This window comes from Varroa jacobsoni, unplaced genomic scaffold (genome assembly GCF_002532875.2).
Source record: "Varroa jacobsoni isolate VJ856 unplaced genomic scaffold, vjacob_1.0 scaffold_1208, whole genome shotgun sequence".
NCBI lineage: Eukaryota > Metazoa > Arthropoda > Arachnida > Mesostigmata > Varroidae > Varroa > Varroa jacobsoni.
Genome location: NW_019214110.1, coordinates 18,634 through 38,665, shown reverse-complemented (window position 1 = coordinate 38,665; position 20,032 = coordinate 18,634). Strand labels below are relative to the sequence as shown.

General features: G+C 38.7%; 2 protein-coding genes and 1 long non-coding RNA gene across 9 annotated transcripts in view; 2 read left to right on the top strand and 1 right to left on the bottom strand.

Annotated features, from left to right (window-relative positions):
- Window positions 1-9,183, top strand: part of LOC111267675 (uncharacterized) — a 16,399-nt gene extending 7,216 nt beyond the window's left edge. For all 7 annotated transcript variants that reach the window (XM_022846071.2, XM_022846069.2, XM_022846072.2 and 4 more), the window contains exons 8-21: window positions 83-206; window positions 464-681; window positions 1,097-1,384; window positions 1,721-1,965; window positions 2,476-2,952; window positions 3,299-3,512; window positions 3,733-3,823; window positions 4,089-4,192; window positions 4,782-4,952; window positions 5,246-5,419; window positions 5,833-5,863; window positions 6,061-6,119; window positions 6,324-8,435; window positions 8,715-9,183. In XM_022846071.2, coding sequence (XP_022701806.1) covers window positions 83-206; window positions 464-681; window positions 1,097-1,384; window positions 1,721-1,965; window positions 2,476-2,952; window positions 3,299-3,512; window positions 3,733-3,823; window positions 4,089-4,192; window positions 4,782-4,952; window positions 5,246-5,419; window positions 5,833-5,863; window positions 6,061-6,119; window positions 6,324-6,395 — 2,268 coding nt within the window. In that variant the 3' untranslated portion in view covers window positions 6,396-8,435; window positions 8,715-9,183. The remainder of the gene's footprint in view (window positions 1-82; window positions 207-463; window positions 682-1,096; window positions 1,385-1,720; window positions 1,966-2,475; window positions 2,953-3,298; window positions 3,513-3,732; window positions 3,824-4,088; window positions 4,193-4,781; window positions 4,953-5,245; window positions 5,420-5,832; window positions 5,864-6,060; window positions 6,120-6,323; window positions 8,436-8,714) is intronic.
- On the bottom strand, window positions 8,798-12,265 carry LOC111267680 (uncharacterized). The gene is made up of 3 exons (XR_002684777.2): window positions 12,129-12,265; window positions 10,439-10,637; window positions 8,798-10,170 (listed from the first exon to the last, which is right to left on the bottom strand). It is a non-coding gene; the product is annotated as an uncharacterized LOC111267680 (long non-coding RNA).
- Window positions 12,266-12,398: 133 nt separating this feature from the next.
- Window positions 12,399-19,587, top strand: Hacd2 (3-hydroxyacyl-CoA dehydratase 2). The gene is made up of 6 exons (XM_022846074.2): window positions 12,399-13,319; window positions 14,261-14,352; window positions 15,910-16,065; window positions 16,646-16,819; window positions 17,141-17,404; window positions 17,675-19,587. The coding sequence occupies exons 1-6, from the start codon at window positions 13,184-13,186 to the stop codon at window positions 17,972-17,974; spliced, it is 1,122 nt and encodes a 373-aa protein (XP_022701809.1). The 5' UTR covers window positions 12,399-13,183; the 3' UTR covers window positions 17,975-19,587.
- The last annotated feature ends 445 nt before the right edge of the window (window positions 19,588-20,032 follow it).

Below are 20,032 nucleotides of genomic sequence, written 5' to 3'. Positions count from 1 at the left end.
TATATGGCATCAGTTGCAATCGTGTGACAAGTATGACGACGAAAGGATTCAAGTTCTGTGTACTGATATTTGATCCGTTTAGGTCGTTGTTGTCGATTGGGATGGAAGAGGCTACATGAATCCTTCAGCTCCAGCTGCGTGCATTGTCGAGGCATTGTGGAAATGGGTGCTGCAAAATCATAGCGTCACTGTTTATCATCTGAAGGGCGAGTTCTGCCTTCGTTTGTATTTAGTATTCACCGGTTACAGATCGCTGTTATAGCTGTGGATCGTTTTAATGCCAAATTTTCTACGGTACAACACTTACGTAATTGTGGGATATTAATGCATATTCGTGTCTATATGCATTGTCGGAGTCGAATCCCCTCTCTAAACTATTATCTCCTAGAGGTGATTGAGCCACCGTCGTACTCGCTAATAACTAACAGTTACTCTAATGCTCTTGATTCTCCATTTTGTTTAGATGGCTACCGGCTCTGGGTCAACTTCTACCCTAATGACACAACAAATTCGAAACCAAACGAAAATTTCAACAAAGGAACCGATGTGCCTATCACCGGCCGCCTGCTTACAGACAGTAATCTGAGCAGCCAATCGGGTGGCCTTAAAGGTAGAGGAGAGCCAGTTACTGCCGAACAGCTTCGCAAGCTCACTTGGCAACCTGAATCGTTCGAACAGAACGTAAGAACAGAACGTATGCTAGATTCCACAAGAATTTTTTTAACTTGAAAACAGTAGAGGGTATCGGAATCGTTAAGTAAGCTTACAATGGGTCTGGGTAAAAGAAATGCAACGAGGCATGGATTTTGCGTTGACTAGAAATGCAGACTTATAGTTATCGCATTTGTATCTCTGTCGGCGAGTCGAAGAGTTCTAAAAAAAATTGCTTCCTAAATGGCACAAAAGTGTGCCTATTTCGATTAGAAAGACCAAAAAAATCCGTTGCAAGGGTTATAAACCTGCGCGATCTATGTTTGTGTGTTAGTTTGCAGGTCCAAATTAATTAATCGGATCCAAATTTACCGAACGACATGTATGGTTAAAGTGCTTAATGATTTTATTTCCTTACATGGAACTTGTCCATTTTTCCTTGTAGGTTCAAGTTGTCAATACGCCTGCGGTAACGCCCACGGTCACCCCTGCCGGCCAAACGCCAGCAGGAGCCAACCCACGAAGTACCTCAACGAGTTCACATAACACGGCATCGTCTGGGGAAGGAGGAGCAACCGTGAGACCTGTATTATCCGTGCCACCGTTTAATGACATTGGTGGAGCAGGAGATTTTCGACATGATGGGCCTGGCGCTAGCGAGCTTAGCCGAGTAGATCGCTCATCCCAAGACACAGTCAAACAATTTACGCAATCAGTAAACGAAAAAATTTCGGTAAGTGCAACTTCACTCCGTAAGTCGAATGAAGTTGCACGTGAATACACGCACTAAGTTCAAAAATCATTAGAATGTAGTAAATAACGAAACTGACAAAAGTGATTTTTTTCAACAACAAAAGTTTTTGTGTCGCGTTTATCGTTTTGATGTCGTGATAGTACTCATAAATAGTAAATATTAGTAATAGTGAAACTAAAATGTTATCTATTATCTACTGTAGCAATTATGACCTGTTTCAGCCACAGCTAAATATCTGTTATAATACACATGTCCTCACAATAATGCTTATTTTACAACTCCATGCTTTTGTATCGACTTATTGATTTGACTCAGGCTCAGGTGGTTGTGCCGAAACCGCGAACGAAATCTGAAGCCGGCGACAGTTCCACCGCGCCCTTGCCGCTTCCGTCGAGCTATTCGAAACCGTCGATCATGCGATCCCGATCATTAGATAATATCTATGAAGAGAACCTGCGAGACGATTCCTTCAATCGTCCTTTGGCGTATCCGGCTAAGGCAGGTGCAACCAATTGTGAACAGTTGCATCAGTTAATGAACAAGCGGCCGTCGATAGACCGGTATAAATCAATGTTTATTTCAATCCGTTTTATTATAGAGGGGTCATGTATATGCGTGCATCATTAACATCCGAAACCGTCTTTACCTGAAATCAATAGATATTGCATAGATGGGTACAAATTAAATAACACGATTCGTTCACATCAGTTTCAATTTAATACTGTTAGTGACCAGTCAACAATGATTTTTAGTTAATTTTTTAACTTTATCTTTTTTTAATTAACAGATTTGCATATAAGGGTATTTGGGTAAAACGTCGTCTGCAAAAAATTATTATTTGTGCGTTTTTTCATGTACTTAATTGAGATGTATATTTATATCAGCTCACAAAATATACGATAAATGGATATTAATTTTGTTGTAAACTCTCATCATTATCTCGCCCCAAAGGAATATCCAAGTTTGCTGGTCAGTCGTCGTGATTATGGTATTATATATATATATATATATATATATATAAATTTACTTTTTGTCTGGTTGTTTTTTATAATCGGACAACCTTGCTCTAGGAGTCTGAAACCATCGAACAGTTTAGACGCCGCCACAGTCCATCGGTCGAAAGATGGCACTCATCCACAGCAAAATGCTGTGGGAACATTGCACGCTGGCAGCAACAATACAACCGGGGTCTATTATGATGGTAATAATAATAACGATCACCGAATAGCCAATGGCAGCTTCAACCTCAACAACAATAACGTGTTCGTGTCGAACAGTAACGAGGCAAATCAACGGCAGTTGATTACGTCGACGATGGTGCGGCCAGTTGCTGCTACGCGAGTGACGGCTCGGCCGAATATACCACCGAGAACTCGACGAAGTCAATCACCTGTACAGGTGTATCGATATGGTCTGATTGATCGGACAACGGGTTTACGTAACCTCGGCAACAGCTGTTACATGAACTCCGTGCTGCAGGCGCTTGCCCATTCAACAGAATTCGCCCGATACTTCGTAAGCCGACAGCACGAAAACCATCTCAATGTGTGAGTGTTGCACGACGTATCGACGAAGTGGTAATGGATATGCAAACATTTGAGAGATAATAACAAAAGAGCGTATTGGTCTATATATGTGTTTGTATACATATTTAATAATATTTAATTTAATAACAATTAAGTTACCCAAATATCGAACTGAAACAAATAGATCGCATAGTTTTATTCTCTGATTTACATTTTATCGTTTATTATAAAATCTGAGTTATGGGCCAGTACATTGTTCATAAATATGGGCACTAAAGGCTATATACTGACGGTTGTTTCATTTGATTCGTTGTACGTTGCGACTGTTCGGTGGTATGATGGTAAATGACTGCAATAAAAAATACAGGAATAATAAACGTGGAAGTGGGGGTAAGCTACCGGGCCTGTTTTCACAGCTATTATCGCAGCTTTGGTCGCAGAATGACACTCGAGAAGCACTTGGGCAATTTCGTAGCCTAATGGGCTCCTTGTATCCAATGTACTCTACATATGATCAACAGGACAGTCATGAGTTCCTCGTCAATCTGCTTGATCGGCTCCACGAAGACCTGAATTCAGCTGTAAGTAAACCCGCGGTTTCTTGCAGATATTTACTAACAGAATAATCATATACATTTATTTTTCGTTATCATTATTATTAAGCGCAGCATTGAATGTTGTTCCTGATTAAACTTTTTAATGGTAACGTGCTACATGAAGACACACGCATTTCTACGACTAATATCGTTTTTTTTTGTTTAAACATACGTTGCCATGTGGTTTATATCATTCCGTATATAGGAAAAGCGCAACCGCCCCAATTCTTTGAGCAACCCAGATGCCGTGGTCACGTTCCCGATGCTTGCCCAAGAACTTAACAAGTTTTTTACCGGTAACTGTTTCATTTTGCTCATTATGGTGGGAACCTTAATATTGTATGTTTACACTGAATATTTTCCATAAAATCAATAATTATAATTTTGAGGGATTCTGATTGGAATGATCTTGTGAAAGGCTAAAAATAAAAAGCAACATTTGAGTAATTTTGTATGCTAATGAAAAGCATTCATTGAATATAAATGGCAGATACAGTATTTGTTGCATACAATAGAAGTGTATAATTCCTATTCTGTTTTCGTTTGTATTTGGCTCTTCAGCGCACAGTGACATGCATATGTCGTGTGTGACGCAGAACTATGAGGGAATTCTGGTGTCAGGATTAAAGTGTCATACATGCGACAATGACTCGTATACATTCCAGGTTAGTGATTGATAACGCTCGAAGCTGACACCCTGTTTTCATTATTTGTAAAAAAAAAACAATAGTTCCTAGACATGTTGATTTTACAATTATTAAGCAAACGAATAGACTCGGTAAACCACAGAATACTGTTCAAGTCGTAAGGAGATAATCGGCTCATACAAAAATTCCGATACGAACGAAACTCGTATGTAATCTTTTTTGTTTATGACTGAAAAATATACAGGATTATGTTTATATCTATAGCCTCGCACTACGGTTTTAGCGAATGACGTAAAAGCCGTATTTGACTGAAACATAATAGAATAATTAGAAATGTATTCAATTATTGTGGTGATTGAATGTAAAAAATTGGTTCAAACTTCTTCTCAGATTATTACGGCCAATGGCACAGGGGTAGACCCGTTTCGTCTACAGCAAGAGGCGTTTGCCCTGTTTGTTGTTCCTTTTTTTTTTCATTAACCTGTGATTTCATAGACAACTCCACGAAGTTTCAAGTCGACAATAGCAGAAGGGTAGCCAGTGAAGAATTGACTATAAGTAAATTTATGAATTAATTCTATGAGTGTATGTGTCTTCAATACACCAGGTGTTCAACGTACTGTCTGTTCCAATTCCAAATGTAAGCGGTCTGGACATTTTTCACTGCTTCGACGAGTTCTTCCGGGAAGAGAAGGTAGAAGATTGGCACTGTCCGCATTGCAAAGCGAAACGGACGGCTAGCAAGCATATGAGGATTGCGCGGTTACCCAAACATCTCGTACGTTTTGAATACTAGTGACAGTCGTTGCTACAATCGTGTATTTAGTTTTATAATGTTCTATTCTGTGAGAAATTATTTTAGAATCGTCTTGGTTAGGCATTGTATAATGAATAGAATGATCAGTTTACGTGCTAGAGAGGCAGAATTCAACTAGGCGTGTGTGTAGGTCGTTCAAATTTTTTTTTTTCTAGGAAATCAGGTCATCTAAAGAAGTTCGTTCAAGGAAGCTGTCCAAGAAGTTTTCCTTGTCGTTCATTGGTTTGCTTTCGTTGATTTGGTTTCTCATTTAGATCATACATCTGGTTCGATTCAAGAACGAGTCGTGGACCGCGTTCTCGTTTTCGTCCTATAAAAAAATAACCAACGTCGTAAACTTTACGATCGAACTCGACACCCGAGAACTCGCCCAATACATCTATTCGAAAGAAGTTAAACTGAAGAGTTATACGCTGTATGCCATCGTAGTAAGTAGCGCTTAGATAAAATAACAAAAATTCTAGGTACGGTAATTTATTACAACAACATGATTGGCCACAGCAGCAGGGTCTCCAGACGCAGAATAGTAAGAGCGTAATACCCGCTAAATAAACAAATATAAAAAATCTAAACAAGAGTCGGTTTTATAACGTTATTGATTCGAGTTGGTCTGGTCCAAAAAGTCGGACTTGCATCCATCTCTCTTCACTAGGTGACTTCTTTGTTGGTGGTGTTACAGCCTTTTCTGAGATAGCAGCACCTACATGTAGAGCGGCTATGTATAAGAGCATGTTTCGTACTAGTACCTGTACTCTTCCCATTACCTAACTACATTAATTTCCTTTACACTGTTAAATGATAATATCATAACAAATTGTCCATTTGTTTCAATCTGTTGCAGAACCATTACGGAACAATTTCTAGCGGACATTGTAAGTGTTCAGTCGGTCTATATACAGCTGTTTAGAATTACTTCAATAAATTACTCTTCTTTGATACTATTCCATGAGTAAGAGCGTCAAAGAAAATGCAAGCAGTTTTCAGAACGTTACATTGCTAGTACATGTACTTAACCCTAAATGTTAACGTTATAACAAGCAGCTATCAGTTATTTATCTCTCAATTTCAGACTATTCGGATTGCCGTTTCTTACCCAATCCACAATGGTACCGATATAGTGATCACCAGGTTAGTCTTTTTGCCGCTAATCTATGCGCTTTATCATTTCATGGTAAATTCTTGGCTTTTGGACACAAAAAAGCAGATTATGGAAAAGGGCGAAGTTTCTACTATACTAACCCAGCGTATTCAGTTTGATGTGGCGTCCTGTAAAGGTAATTATTTTTGCTAAAACGAAACCTCTTTTTAAATTTTGCCGTGCCAACTTTGCAGGTTACAACCCTCCAATCGAAGGTGCCCGATGTGGGTAGTGCCTATATGCTTTTCTATTCCTGCGTTGATTGATCGCGTACGTGCTTCAATATCCAATTCCCCGATTGCTTCTAATCCTGTTAGAAACTCTCTAATTTTCAAGCAAACAGTAATAACAACCATTTGAAGCCACGGGACCGCTGAGCAGCCCCGAAAGAAGTCTCTGACACTACTGTTGGCTAAGTCAAGCTTAGCTTCTTGTCATTACTTGTTTGTCGCTTGTGAGTGCTGATCGATCCGAATGCCAAGCGAATCCGAAGTTTGGGGCCCGACAGTGATCGCACTACTGTTCCTACATATTTTAGATATGTGCCGCGTTACCAGTTGCAATCACTACGTACCCATGTTGTGCTGAGCATAGTGCAAAAAAGACCGATTATTAACAAACAAACATACTCAAGCTTAACATTATTATTATTATTACAGCATCAGTGTAAAGCAAACGCGGTGTGATATAATGGCATAAGTTAGATATAAGCTACATGGCCCTTTTTCATCATCATTATTATTATTGTTACTGTAATATCTCACGTTGTTTCATTAGTTTTACTTCTCACCATATGATGAGTATTCGCTATGGTCTGAATTTTGCCTTTTCTGAATTACGTTAGCTATGCTTCTTTCTCTCGCGTATGATGATGATGATGATTAGTAAGACTCACATATTGAGTTCTCCCATTTTACTATATACACAACACAGTGTGTATGTGTGTCGTACCTTACAACATTAGCTTCGCTAAGTCTCTTGCGCTAAAACGAGTTGAGAAAATTAGATTCATCTTGACGTAGGCACTCCTCGGAAGTTTAAAAACGATTAGACATTGACCGTGCGCACATATTAGTCAGTGATAGGCTCTTACTATTTTGTTTTCTGATGTATTGTTCCAATGTAATTTTGTTATGTTATGGTAGAAGCGGACGGAAAAGTGCAAATACTATCGATGTTCCTGAAAAACCAAGTAATAACACAGGCCATTCTGGCAGTTGGCCGAGTTGGTTCCAGTGACGTAGGCTATCTCGTTCTTGGTGTCCCAACCAAGAGTCGTAGCTTAAACAAAAGTAAAACATAGTACCTTCTGCTATTAAAACTGATGCTGCGTCATCCATATGGCAAGCCATATGTAAATGAACGCAGATATTCACGCAACTGACGCAGATTAGAATTACCTGTGGCAGTAGCGAGAAAACAGAGGGAAACAATATAGTAGAAAAGGAGTCTGGATACTCCGCGCAGCGCAAATATTCACACGTTTAGAGCGCTCCCTTTCTTTTACGGATAATTTACATCAGGTGGCGTCAAATGGTGCTCGTGGAGGTATACACCGTTTGGAACGATTAGTTATTAACAGCAGCAACAGAGATTCTAGGGCCTGGCTAGTTTTTACAGCTAGCGTGCGTTCGTACACAGTGTCGACACAATACAGTAGTGAGCGGAAATATAACTAATATAATTTTCGAAATTGGATGCAGAGAATATTTTAAGTATGGTCTGAAGCCACGTGAGTTATTAAGGATTACAAAAAATGCTCTGGCGACGTAGTTTGAGACATTGTTGGTCAGGTCAGCGAACTGTGCCGTTGTAGGCACACCTTTAATGATCGTTCGATACATGACTCGATTGTGCTACCAACCTGTCGATATACGAGTCAAAACGTGTACTATCAAACGAAAATAGGGGCCTAATGATGCGTTACCTCGAAAGTGTTTTGAAAGAAAATCAAATGAGTCACTTTTTATCTATAGACGATGAGATGGAGAAGTGACAAACGGAATAGTTGGTTTATTGTTGTTGAATAAACATAAAATAATTAACAAGGTTCTGCTAATCACAGTAATATAATAAGGACGTAGTGGTTCTGATCATAATGACGTGCTGAAAAGAATGAAGTTCGAACCACGCAGAAAAAAAAGGATGAGAATGAGGGCAAGTGACCTCCATGTCTCTGGGTTCGTCGTGAGAATTGTCGATTTTCGATCATCTTTTTCTTCGGATACGACAGATCTCTCGTTCCGCCTTAAAAGAACTGATGATAGTGATGAAACTATGACCCGGACAGGCACAAGAAATCTAAGGTAAGAGAGTTATCCAAAAAATTCGCATGAGACACACTTCTATTTTTTTAGAGACTCAATATGAAAGCTAGTACCTATTTTAATTCTAATTTTAACTACAAAAGTCCTTCAACCTTTCAACGACTGTTCTGGGGTATCCTCACAAGTAGTTCACAAGAACTTGTACTGCAGAAGTCATCTAATGTGTCGATCGATAATTTACAAATTTTTCTGAATTTCTATGATAGAGGCTAAATACATTTGCTACCCTTTACTACCTTTCGTATATTGCGGTTTCAGTCACAGATGGCGCGGAGGCCTGATCTCGACGGGAACGAACTGAGGGTTACCGCGATATTGAAACGGAAAAAGAAACGTGAACAGGCGGGAAATTGATACAGACTGTTAAATTTTATTTTTATTAGAGATATATTATTGCATATTTTATTTTATGACCTCTATAGGCGTCGTCGATTCAAAACGTAGAAGGGGAAGAAGCGTGAGGTGGAAGCCCCTTGCAGGCGACGGAGTGTTGCCACGCAATTTCAGTGCACAACAACTTAAAAGAATGGAAGTAGACTAGAAAGATGTAGAAAGAATTGGGTGGGATATCAGTTTTTGGCAAATGTAAACGATAGGCTGGCGACGATTTCGTGGCTCTGTAAACACTAGTAATAATAAAATGAAGGAATTATAAAGAGAATAAGACAGTTAACGTATAAATAAATTGAAACATAATAAAATAGTGGAAAGTGCAATGAAAAATCTAGCTCATGGGTATTCTTTTCTTGTTTGTGTATGTAGGTTCTAATGCTAGGTTGCCATTGATAATAAGAATAATTACCTTACCTCTGCTAACTTACTCTGGGATTGAGTTGAATGAACTGTCCAGATCGTCTCCGGCTCTAATCCAGTTGGGCACATGCAAATTTTGCGGTTTCATATTTCAAAAATTGTTTATAATAAAGTAAATTATTGAGTACGATTTTTCCATCTAAGTATACTATATAGAAAGGTATCTATGCGTTATTTTTTTCGGAGCTATCAACGTAGGTAAATAATATATGACTACTAATATGTGAAAGTAGGATGTGGGTTCAGAAGCAAAAAGTTAGTAAAGTCAAACTCGAAATGCAGTGAACATGTTGTTCCATATCACTCCTGTGTGGTTTTACCGTTAAACTTTAAAGGAAAAACGCGTTTAACGCCCTTCCGAGCGCGGGGCCGCATAGACGAGTCCACCATGTATCGCATATACAAGGTGTTCATAAAAATGTATACACAATTTCAGTAATTATGACTTCAGATTTTATTTACATATAATTGACGTTTAAATTATAAAAAAAATATACATATCCTTTTTTCTTTATTACTGTTCTACTGATTTACAAACCTTCAAATCTCCTAGTGTCTCTTATTTAATCAAAATATGCCCATAATAATCAAAATAAAAGTGTGCAAGTGCTTTGTCTCGCAAAAAAATCCTTGCAAAAAGTCGCCATCTTCAAAGTCATCCCGATTGCCTGATAAAATAGATTCTTGCAGTAAATTCGAGTAAGTTATAACAGTCATTCTATTGGAAAAAATAGGGATCTAATCCAATTATAGTGCATACATTTTTTTAAGATTTTCTGTGTAATATCAGTAAAAAAGACCGAATTTATGTTAGATAAAAGCAAATGTAGACTGCATTTTTGATTAAATGTAAGTCTGTTTTAAAGAATTTGCACATGCAGAATTTGCAGGAGTAGTTTTTCTGAAACAAGAAATCAGAAAACAGCTTAAATAAAAGTAACACATTTTCCTAGTTCACTGCATAACAATATCTTGCATGCGACGTGTGTAGAAATGGCAATTTTCGAAAAAACTAATGATTATAGCAGTAGTTAAATTAAATAGAGTTAGTTACTTTAGTTGCTTAATTTAGTACAGATGATTAATTACATGGGAGTCGCTATATATTTAAAGGCCGATTAAACCGCCAGCCTATGCTTTCCGAGGCCAACCGAACAGAGAACCCATACCTTTTATGTTCTGATGCGTCTCGGCCAAGTTTCCCTTGTCTCAATGAAATATGTGTCGAATTACTATACATATCGATACGAACGTCCTATGCCAAGGTATGCTGCAATCATTTTTTATACTCCTTGACGTTTTTTAGACGAAATTTTAAATAAACCTGGTTGACGTTCGCTGCAGATGTCGGGTGGCCTGCATTAGCCGCTAAAATGACGAAAAGAAAATTTAAAGTACCGTGACTTCTTCTATGAAGCATACCAAATCTGTTTCGTTCGTTCTTGCACGTAAGATCGATAGGAGGACGGTTACGATACTGACTTAGCATTTACTTGAATGTGTTTTGTAGCATGGCTTTCTTTTAAAAGCAGGTTTGGTAATATAAAACGCTTTATTTAGAGGTAGTAATTTTTTTCTGAAAATACTTTACCAGGATATTTTCGGAAGGTCTTTCGGGTTCTTGTTTCAAGTAGCATATTTTTTAAGAGTAGTACATTTGTTTAAAGAGAATTCAAGTATTTGTTGAACAATTACGATTGTTTATTTTGCGCAGTAATAGATCCTGCGTTGGCCAAAGTCGGGGTTGTTGAGAGATAATAAACACTTTATTCACTCCCTATTTATAAACTCCACTCTTTATAAATACTTGCTTTAAACTTTCTCGAATCGCTCTCAAATCTTCAGTGTGAGTTTCAAATAAAGGTACTGTATGCTCTTAATGTAATGGAATAAGTACCTAATTTTTATACTATATTTTCACGGCTGAAATGCATAGCAGCTCAGCTTTTAATGAAAAACTAGCAATTCGAAAATACTATACAGCGTCTAAAACTACGAAAAGCTGACTGAAGCAAGTTAATTCCCGTTGGCTGTTCACGACTATAACTTCACATACTATACATTCAAAGGTTGAGCATTTGTTAGAAAATTGGCATAAACGATTGGCGTAACTGACAACTGATGATCAATAATTTGCATTGTCAGCATATTATACTTAACGAGGTTATGCTATTTTTCACTTTTAATTACGTGGTTTTCGAAAGTAAATAGTTATCTTAAAAACGAAGGTGCGCAATTAATTAAGCTTAAATATTTTCTATTATTTCTGAAAGTGTCCTTAGGGCGCAAGTGTGTGTCGTGCACCGTGCGTATATTCGTGTTCTTTCTCTCATTCATCAGTAGATCATGGAACAGTGTCTCCGTCGAATGGGTAACGTGCTTTTAGCTAAACACCTAATTACTACTCTACCTACAAACCTACTAAACTATAAAATAAAAAAAATGCCACACGCGATGTGGTCTAAATTCGAAACTGCGCGTAGAGTCACTTCGTTGCTGGGTGTACCCAGCTGTTTTAAGCAAAGCGTGGTTAACACAGTACCAGATTTCAAACAAACAGACAATGTAACCGTATCGCGACCTACACCAGTCCAATCTTCACAAACTTTAAAACTGTGAAGCTTAGTATAGCTGTTTACAGACAATTTGCCGCGTTTCTGATCCCTCTAGTCCATATACACTTATGCACATTCAAGGTCACCTATATTATCGTGCGTTTTCAGGTTTTACGTACTTTAGCTGTTAGGCAGTATTTGAGACATCTGTCCCCTTTCCTATTGAAACGAAGTGCGCCTACGCCCGCATTCGAACCTAGACTACCACGTGTTTTTATGTTCACCAAGAAAATATATTACCCACTGTGCAATCACGGAAGGAAATGTGTTTTCTTGTTTTACGTCCAGTACATAAGCTGTTGGGCATTACTTCATACGGAGGACCCACCTCGTCAATCAGTTGACAACAGAGACCTCAAAACTTTTGTAGCCCTTCTAAATCTTTTTTTTATTACCCTTTCCTTCGTTCACTCCCCTTTCTTACCACTGTGCCAGGCTATTGAGCAACCACTCTCCGCCGCCGCAACTGCCGTTGCCGCGACAACTATAGGCCATTGACAGTTGTTTACGGAGACAGCGACTGCCAGCACCAGCTCACAACAAACGGACAATTACGAGTGGCTCGGCGTCTAGTCTACCAGAGGCTGTTTGGTGAAACGCTGAGGAAGAAAGCGGGGGGTCAGCGCTGTTGTAGGTACCTGCGGGTATCTTTTCTACGACTAGGCCCCCGTATCTCAAGTGGTTATTAGGGAAAGAAAGCCAGGCGTTTAGTTGCACGGTCAAAGTGTTTTTATGCCATTCAGCAAATCGTACGCAGCGGGCAAAAGATTTTGTCGAACGACAAGTGAATGTTCGAGACTCCTGGTCTGCTAGCACAGCGACATAAATTGTATTAAAATACGAGTAGACTTCGTCTTGCAGAAGAAACGCTAAAGGAGCGAGATTTCATATTTGTTTTTTTCATTGCTGACTGCTGTTTTATTTGTGGAAAGACAACATTCTTGTGAGGTAACTTTCGTTATCATAGGAAGCAAGAAGTAGACAGGCGCATAGGGGTCAGTTGAGCGATACGGGCGCTGATGAGCGCAACTGAGTGCGGCCAGTCGTGCAAAATATTGACGAGCGCAATCAAGTCTGGTTGTGCTCATCGTAACTTACTGCTTCCCCTGTTGCATCGCCAGTAAGTATCATTCAGTTAAAGTATTGGACGCAGAACGGCGAATGCAAAGTGAAAAAAGCAAGAAAAGACTGAGATATCAGCGCAACAGATAAACAAAAAAGAAAAAATCGATCGTGACAGTCGTACACAGAGGTAAGGGAAGACACAGACCCATCTGAAGAAATTAGGAGGCAGCCATAATGATTATCGGATCGCCGTTTGTCTATTGGGCGCAGGACTATTCGCGGGTTACACTTCGAATCGATCTAAAGGATGCACGAAAACCTGATGTACAGCCGACGAAAAATTCGCTTGAATTTTCAGCAAAAGGCGTCGGTACGTATTAAGAACAAGGAAAACGACGTTAGATATGCGAATTTACGTTGAGTTTGTTAGGAACACTATAAAAATCGTTTTCCGTAACTGAATAACATTTGACCGCTTTAACCTTCAACAGAAGCAGAAAACTTTAGCAGATTTTCAATATTTTAGTAGGAGCTGGTTTAGCGGTAGACAATCATAGAACATGATGCTGTACATAACATACTTAAACTTACAGACAGAATAAATGTGTAGATTCGATTAGAACTTAAGTAAGTACAGATTTAAGAAACGTAAGCCAGAATTTCATTGTAGTCTAGAATAGCTAATGAATAAAGATGTTCCCTTATGCGCAATAAGAAGCTTGTGTTCGAGAAGTTAATTGAAACTTCCGTAACGCGACCGTAAAATTTTTCCAGTCAGTGCATATTATAGCGAGTAGTTGGAACAAAAAGCTAACACCTCTTAATCGATAAAGTAGGAGTAAATGTACCTCTACGATACGTATCCACTACGCGTTTAAGCTCACTTACAAAATCAGCCAACATGGTTATAAGAAAAAAAACCACAGACATAAGTAGGATTATATTTAAGTAAGAATAAGTAGGATTATTATTGTAACAACGTGGTACAGCGACCAGTTGCGATATTGGGGGTGCTCGATTGAGTCTATGGGCTAATTGTCAACAAGGCAAAATGTCATAAAGCCGATTTCTAGGCAGCCTGGTTACGATATGTCAATTTCCCTCAAATTTCACAGAACTAGAGAAGTTTCTAACGGTTTGAATTCTTTGTATATAACGAAGCGACTCAGTTCTACAATAATTAGATGGCCATGTCGACAGGTAAACTAATTTTTTGGTCTAGCGTTACAAAAGGTTGTGAGAAGTCTATTTTGCCAGAGGTCGTGATTTTGTGTCAACGTAGAAATATACTAGGAATGTTGTCACTTTCAGGCGCTCGTGGAGAAAATCGCTATGGATTTAAAATAGACCTTTATGATGATATCAAGCCGGAGAGAACCGAATGTCGAGTCACGGACAGACAGGTGCGTTGAATATTTAAAGAAAAAAGAAAATGCCCAATTTGAGATTTGGGCATAAAAGTTCGCGTAAGCACAAGTGAATGTTCGGTCTGGTTCTGGAAATCACGCAGTTTGCCTGGTCAAATTTTCAACAACAGTGATTTTATTTTTGTAAATATACTTGCATATAACCATATTAGCTTGCACGAATTGGATATTATATCCGAGCTTTAATACCGTTCTGCGTTGTATGCGCGCCTAACTTTCAAACACAAAAGATTGGACAAAAAACCAACAGAAGGTTCCGGTCGATATTCTATGGCACTGCTAACTAATTACTGGTGCTGGATATTTTTCCTCGATCGTCAAGCCTTTACAACGTTAGAGCGTTGGAGCTTTGAGCCAACTATAAAAAGATAAACCTTACCCAGCATTTTTTCGAGTCCACACGAAGTAATCTGAAAAGTGTATCTAACGTTAGATCGATCGTCAGCGCGAGAATGGAACTCATCAAAAACTTTTATGTATGGAGCATGAGTCGGTGGGTCCATAGGCATAGCTCCTTTCTTCCTTTATAATGTTATATACAGATAATTATGCTCTTATGTGGTTATTGAACGTTGTTCAAACCGAAATATCTACATGCCCTTGTTCCATGAACAGAGCTGTATATTTTGCTTCGAATTAAATTGAACATCAGCTATCCATTCAATATATTATACAGCAGTGTTATTTTTTGGTATGTTGAGCTTCGGCTGATTTGAGTTATTTTTTTGTCTTTATTGCAAGCAATAAAAAAGCGTATAACACAATAATTAATGTTATATACGAAGGTTATATGATTCAGCTTGTGGGTTTTGTCTTGATTGGCATTAACAGAGTATCAAGAACATCTATCGATTTGCGGTTTTGAAGGACGAAATTTTTCCTGACAAAAAAAAGCACCTTTAAGATTTGCTTATATTCTCCTGAACGGCAATGTTGACAGAAGAACCTGAAGCCGCGCTATTCGTATTTTTGCTGGTATCTATGTTATCCTTCGAAAACGGTGGGTTTGTTGATAAAGTATTGAAAACAAAACGCACCAACAACCGCAGCTGTTGCAACATAATTTCAATAGTAGGCCACCAATAGAAGAGAACTCATGAGCAAGGTGGAATCGCAAACCGCTCGAGTGTTCATAACCTTTTGAATTAGGACATTCTTTCAATTTCATCTAAGGTGATCGTTGCATAAATTTCCAGTTTAAGCACTTAAAAAGCACTTACGTCTAGCTTTAGTATCTATTATACACTGTCTGTTTCTACTTTCCGAAACGATGCAACTGTGACAAATAGTGCGCATAGTGATTAGCTTCTAAATAATTAACGTTTCTGGCTTTCTTTTCAAGTTGCATTAAGATCCAATGCTAATGGCACCAAAAAGCGTTTTCAAAGTGAGCTGCACATGGCTAATCATAGTGATTGAGTACGAGCCGGGTCGGCCATACATACGAAACCCTTTGACGCAGTTATTATGAGAGATGCAAGTGTCGATCTTAGATTTCAATGCTATGTTAATTTTTTGATTTATCTATTACAGGTTGAAGTGGTTCTCTACAAACGGGATCGAAGTGGCGACGAAGACGAGTGGTGGCCTCGGCTATGTTATTCACGTGATCGTCTTCCCTGGTTAAAAGTGGATTTCGACCGTTTTGCTGTCTCCGATTCCGAGCCAGATGATGATCCTGCCAATGATGTACGTGTTTATACGGTTGAAATACTGTAGCTATGCGTTATGCGAGGCGTACGAAACATATATATGCCCCAATTTGTGGGTTTCCTGTTAGTCAAGAAAAATTTTAATTAATTAAGCCGTGTAAATACAAAACCATATAGACGGCAACTCTTCAAGCAGAAGGGTATTTGCTGTTCGTGTTTCAATAACCGTATCAACTGTTTGGACAAAACACGTGTCTTGTTCTGGTCCTACAGTGTATGTAAGCAACCGAAATTTTACAGAATCAACTTTTAAGAATACAAGATGCACTAGGATGTTAAATGTGTAGCCTGCAAGTTCAGCGTTTAGTATAGTACAATCTGGTTCAGCATTTTGATGCCAGAACGTACTGGGGATTAGCGATTTGTGGCTCTTTTCGGAAATTGAAGATCTTTTAAGATTCTCATTTTAGACTGCTAAGCATGTTTGTTCCAACAAAACCTACATAAACGACATTACATTAGCACTATTCAAGCCATAGCTGGATTCTACCCTTACAATGCCTTTTCCGTGAAGGTTGCCTAAAATCGCTTCCAATTCTAATGTTTCTGTTTTACAGAAACACGTCGACCAAATCTATGAAGAGCTTTTGGGTAAAGACGAGCGTCGCTTGCGCAAACGCGCCCAGGATCTGCGTAAGGTTTATCTATTCCTGTACAATCTCTTCCAGTTCTGTGCGTTTCTTACAATCGGCACTATACTGTTCATCAGATATCTCAGACATCCCGAAGAGGTAATTAGATTTGGCGTTCATTACAGAACGTATGTTCTCCCACACTATTCACTACGTATAAAATTAATGAAATAACTGAAGTAGCAATTTTAGAAAAAAAAATGACTTTTTATTGCTCGAATATAATACGTTCTAATACGGAATAGACAAAATAAGCGCAAGGCCCAGTCGCTCATATTTCACACAGCTTATTTACAAGCAATGACAGCTGTGTTTTATTAGCACCCGTCTGTGAGGCAGCTCTTATAACTCTTTTCTTATCAGGACAATAAATCTTCACCGGACCGTTAATGCGGAGGCTCTTGTTATCTTCTCGCACAGGTATTTCAGGAGTCATTTAGAACTGTTGGAGGTCCAATGAAATTCGCTCTGTTACTTCAAACGTTTGAAATTATTCATCCACTTTTGGGTTTCGTACCGCGTGGAGGTTTTCTGCCCGCCTTGATTCTGATCTCCGGTCGTTTGTTCATGTTTTTCGCGATGATCTCAGCTGAGCCCCGTATGCATAGCAAACCAGCTGTAACATACCTCTTTGCTGTTTACACAGCGATAGAGTTAGTCCGGTATCCTTACTACATGCTTAAGGTAGGCATGCGTCGTAGACCAACCTCAGATAACCTTCAATCTGTCATTATAGTGCCGCCTTGTCGAAATCGTTTCTACTTCTATTTTAGTAAGGCGCTCTAAATAAGAAAGTAGAAACGTTTTGCCAAAACTATCATATGACAACTATTATGTATTCTGCCCTGTATTTTATAGCCTTGCTTGCTATTAAAGGCAGACATTCAACCAAATATTTTTCATTTTCTAATTTGCAATATATGACAACAACAACAACAACAACAAATTTTTCAGGTGTACAATATGAGCATTGGATTACTGACTTGGCTTCGGTACACTCTGTGGGTCGTACTGCTGCCGATCGGTTTCGTCTGTGAAGGTGTCATTATTTTACGGAACATTCCATACTTCGAGGAAACAAATCGCTTCTCCGTTCACCTACCCAATGCCTACAACTGGAGCTTCCATTTGCCTACCCTAATGCGGCTGTATCTGCTGGTTGGGATCTTTCCCCTGCTTGCCTTCATGATGAGTCACATGTACACCCAGCGAAAGAAAGCCTTATACACCCACAGCAAAAGGAAGCGAGATTAAGTTGTAGATGAGACCTAATCATGATAAAGAAGATAGTGGGTAACATTCTTAATTTCTGAACAAATCGTATTAGTATGTGACGGAAGTAATCTTCTGCGCGCTGACAAAGTTGTGGTAAAGAAAGCATTGCAATTTTGCCCAAAAGAATTAAAAACAAAATGTCTGATGCAGCGGCGTATAATGGGTGGATAGCTGAGCTGTAACACCGAACAAGCGGTAGAGATCTCTTCAATAAACATAGCCGCGATAATATAATGGTATACGAATTCGATGTTAGCGGTAACGGCAAAAATAACGACTGCGAGTCTAAGATCATCGAATCTTACACTGAGTTGACCCTGCCTTAGAACTCGATTTCTAAGAGCAAAATGTCTTAGTGATAACTGCTAATGGAAGTAGATGGGGTCGGCTCTGTAGGATATTGGTATAAGTGTTATCCTTTTTATCGAGTGAAAGAGCTAATTGAGGAATTGGTTAACGTAAAGGACTGCCAAATCTGTCCACCTATGATAGGTACTCGAGGACCAATCCAACAGGAAATCCGTGATTGTTGTCGAAATAAAAAGAAGTTAGCGTCATTGAGCTCATCGAGTACGCAGTACTAAATTCACAGGTTCATCTATGCAAACCAGTGTGCCAATCAACACTGTCACAACAGATATGGATTTGGCTATCTCCCTTCTGGAATCCCTTGAATTCATATTTTGTGTGCAATCCCCTTCAAGTTAGCAAACTATTTTAATACTTTTAAAAAAAAGGATAGAGAGGGGACGGAAAGGAAAAATAAAGAAACTCCGATATATTAAGAATAATGCGTCTGTCACTACCAACTCTGTTACCCATTGCCTATACCTGCAATCAAGGATAACAATTCTAAGAATTCTGGAGAACAACGTTTTTTGTACCACAATCCCATAACACACACATACACAACCCACTCGTCGGTGACTATTATCCTCGTATTATCTGACTATCATTATAAGCTTTAAGGTATCGAAGATAAATGCGTCTATGCCCACAGCAAAAACGTTGAGGCATCCAATGCAAGTACTACGTGTCACTTAAGTTCGTTGACGACGGTTTATGCCTTCAGGTCATTTTTAGCAACGTTTTCATAAGCAAACGGACTGGCAACCAATTCAGAAACATTATATTTTCCCAAAAGAAAAACAAAAGCTTCTTTAATAGCAACACTTATAATGATTAGGTTTTCGAGGTTAGGCGACGTCACTTCGTCTCACCTTTAAGTGCGTCTTAATTAAGTACTCGAACACAAGTATTACTACGATTAATAAAACTTTCCAGTTTTAATGGTAAACTCAAGGAAATTGATGCTTAGAAAAGCAATGGCTAGCTATGCAGTTAAATTAACTGCTACTTAAAGTTCATTAAATAACGCAACACGCATATAGATTTAAGAAAACGATTTTAGTAAACCTAGGCCATTGATCTAGAATACTCAAGAAGTAAGAATTTAATAGGCAAACATTATAATCACGGTTACTGGAATTTAAGTACAACGCACAGACGGAGAACTAAAAACCTAACAATAACGAACAGATAAGTTGGCGGACAACTTTGTAATAAAACGCCCTCCCGAAATCAGATTTTTTTTTCAGAAGTCTTTTTTTAGTCAAGCACCTTCCGTATTTGAAATAAATGCAGACATATCTATCATGCTTGATTTTCTATCAAGTTTATATGATGAACTGTTCGTAAGTACGAAAATACAGTTGGTAACAAGCATCAGCAAACTGCAAAGTAATTTATCGGTGCGAAGGATATGTTAAAAAGGACCTCAACGAGAAACGAGCTTGGGGATGGCGTTTTGAGTACTGGTAGTCGAGGAAACGATACGCTTAGCTCATTTGTTAGAAGCATATGTATGTATAATTTAAAATTAGGTTGCTATGCGAAACTTCCCTTATGTAGCCACGAATAGGTAAAGGACAAAATTACATCCCATATTCAAAAAATTCGAAATATCAGATAATACGAAGGAATGACTCTTTCTTTTTTTCGGTTCAAGCGCGTAACCTTGCTTAGGCAAAGATATGG

Coding starts and splice junctions, on each gene's coding strand:
- Hacd2 (XM_022846074.2), top strand. CDS start 13,184: ATGATTATCGGATCGCCGTTTGTCTATTGGGCGCAGGACTATTCGCGG. Junction 14,353..15,909: donor GTCGAGTCACGGACAGACAG/GTGCGTTGAATA, acceptor TATCTATTACAG/GTTGAAGTGGTTCTCTACAA. Junction 16,066..16,645: donor ATGATGATCCTGCCAATGAT/GTACGTGTTTAT, acceptor TCTGTTTTACAG/AAACACGTCGACCAAATCTA.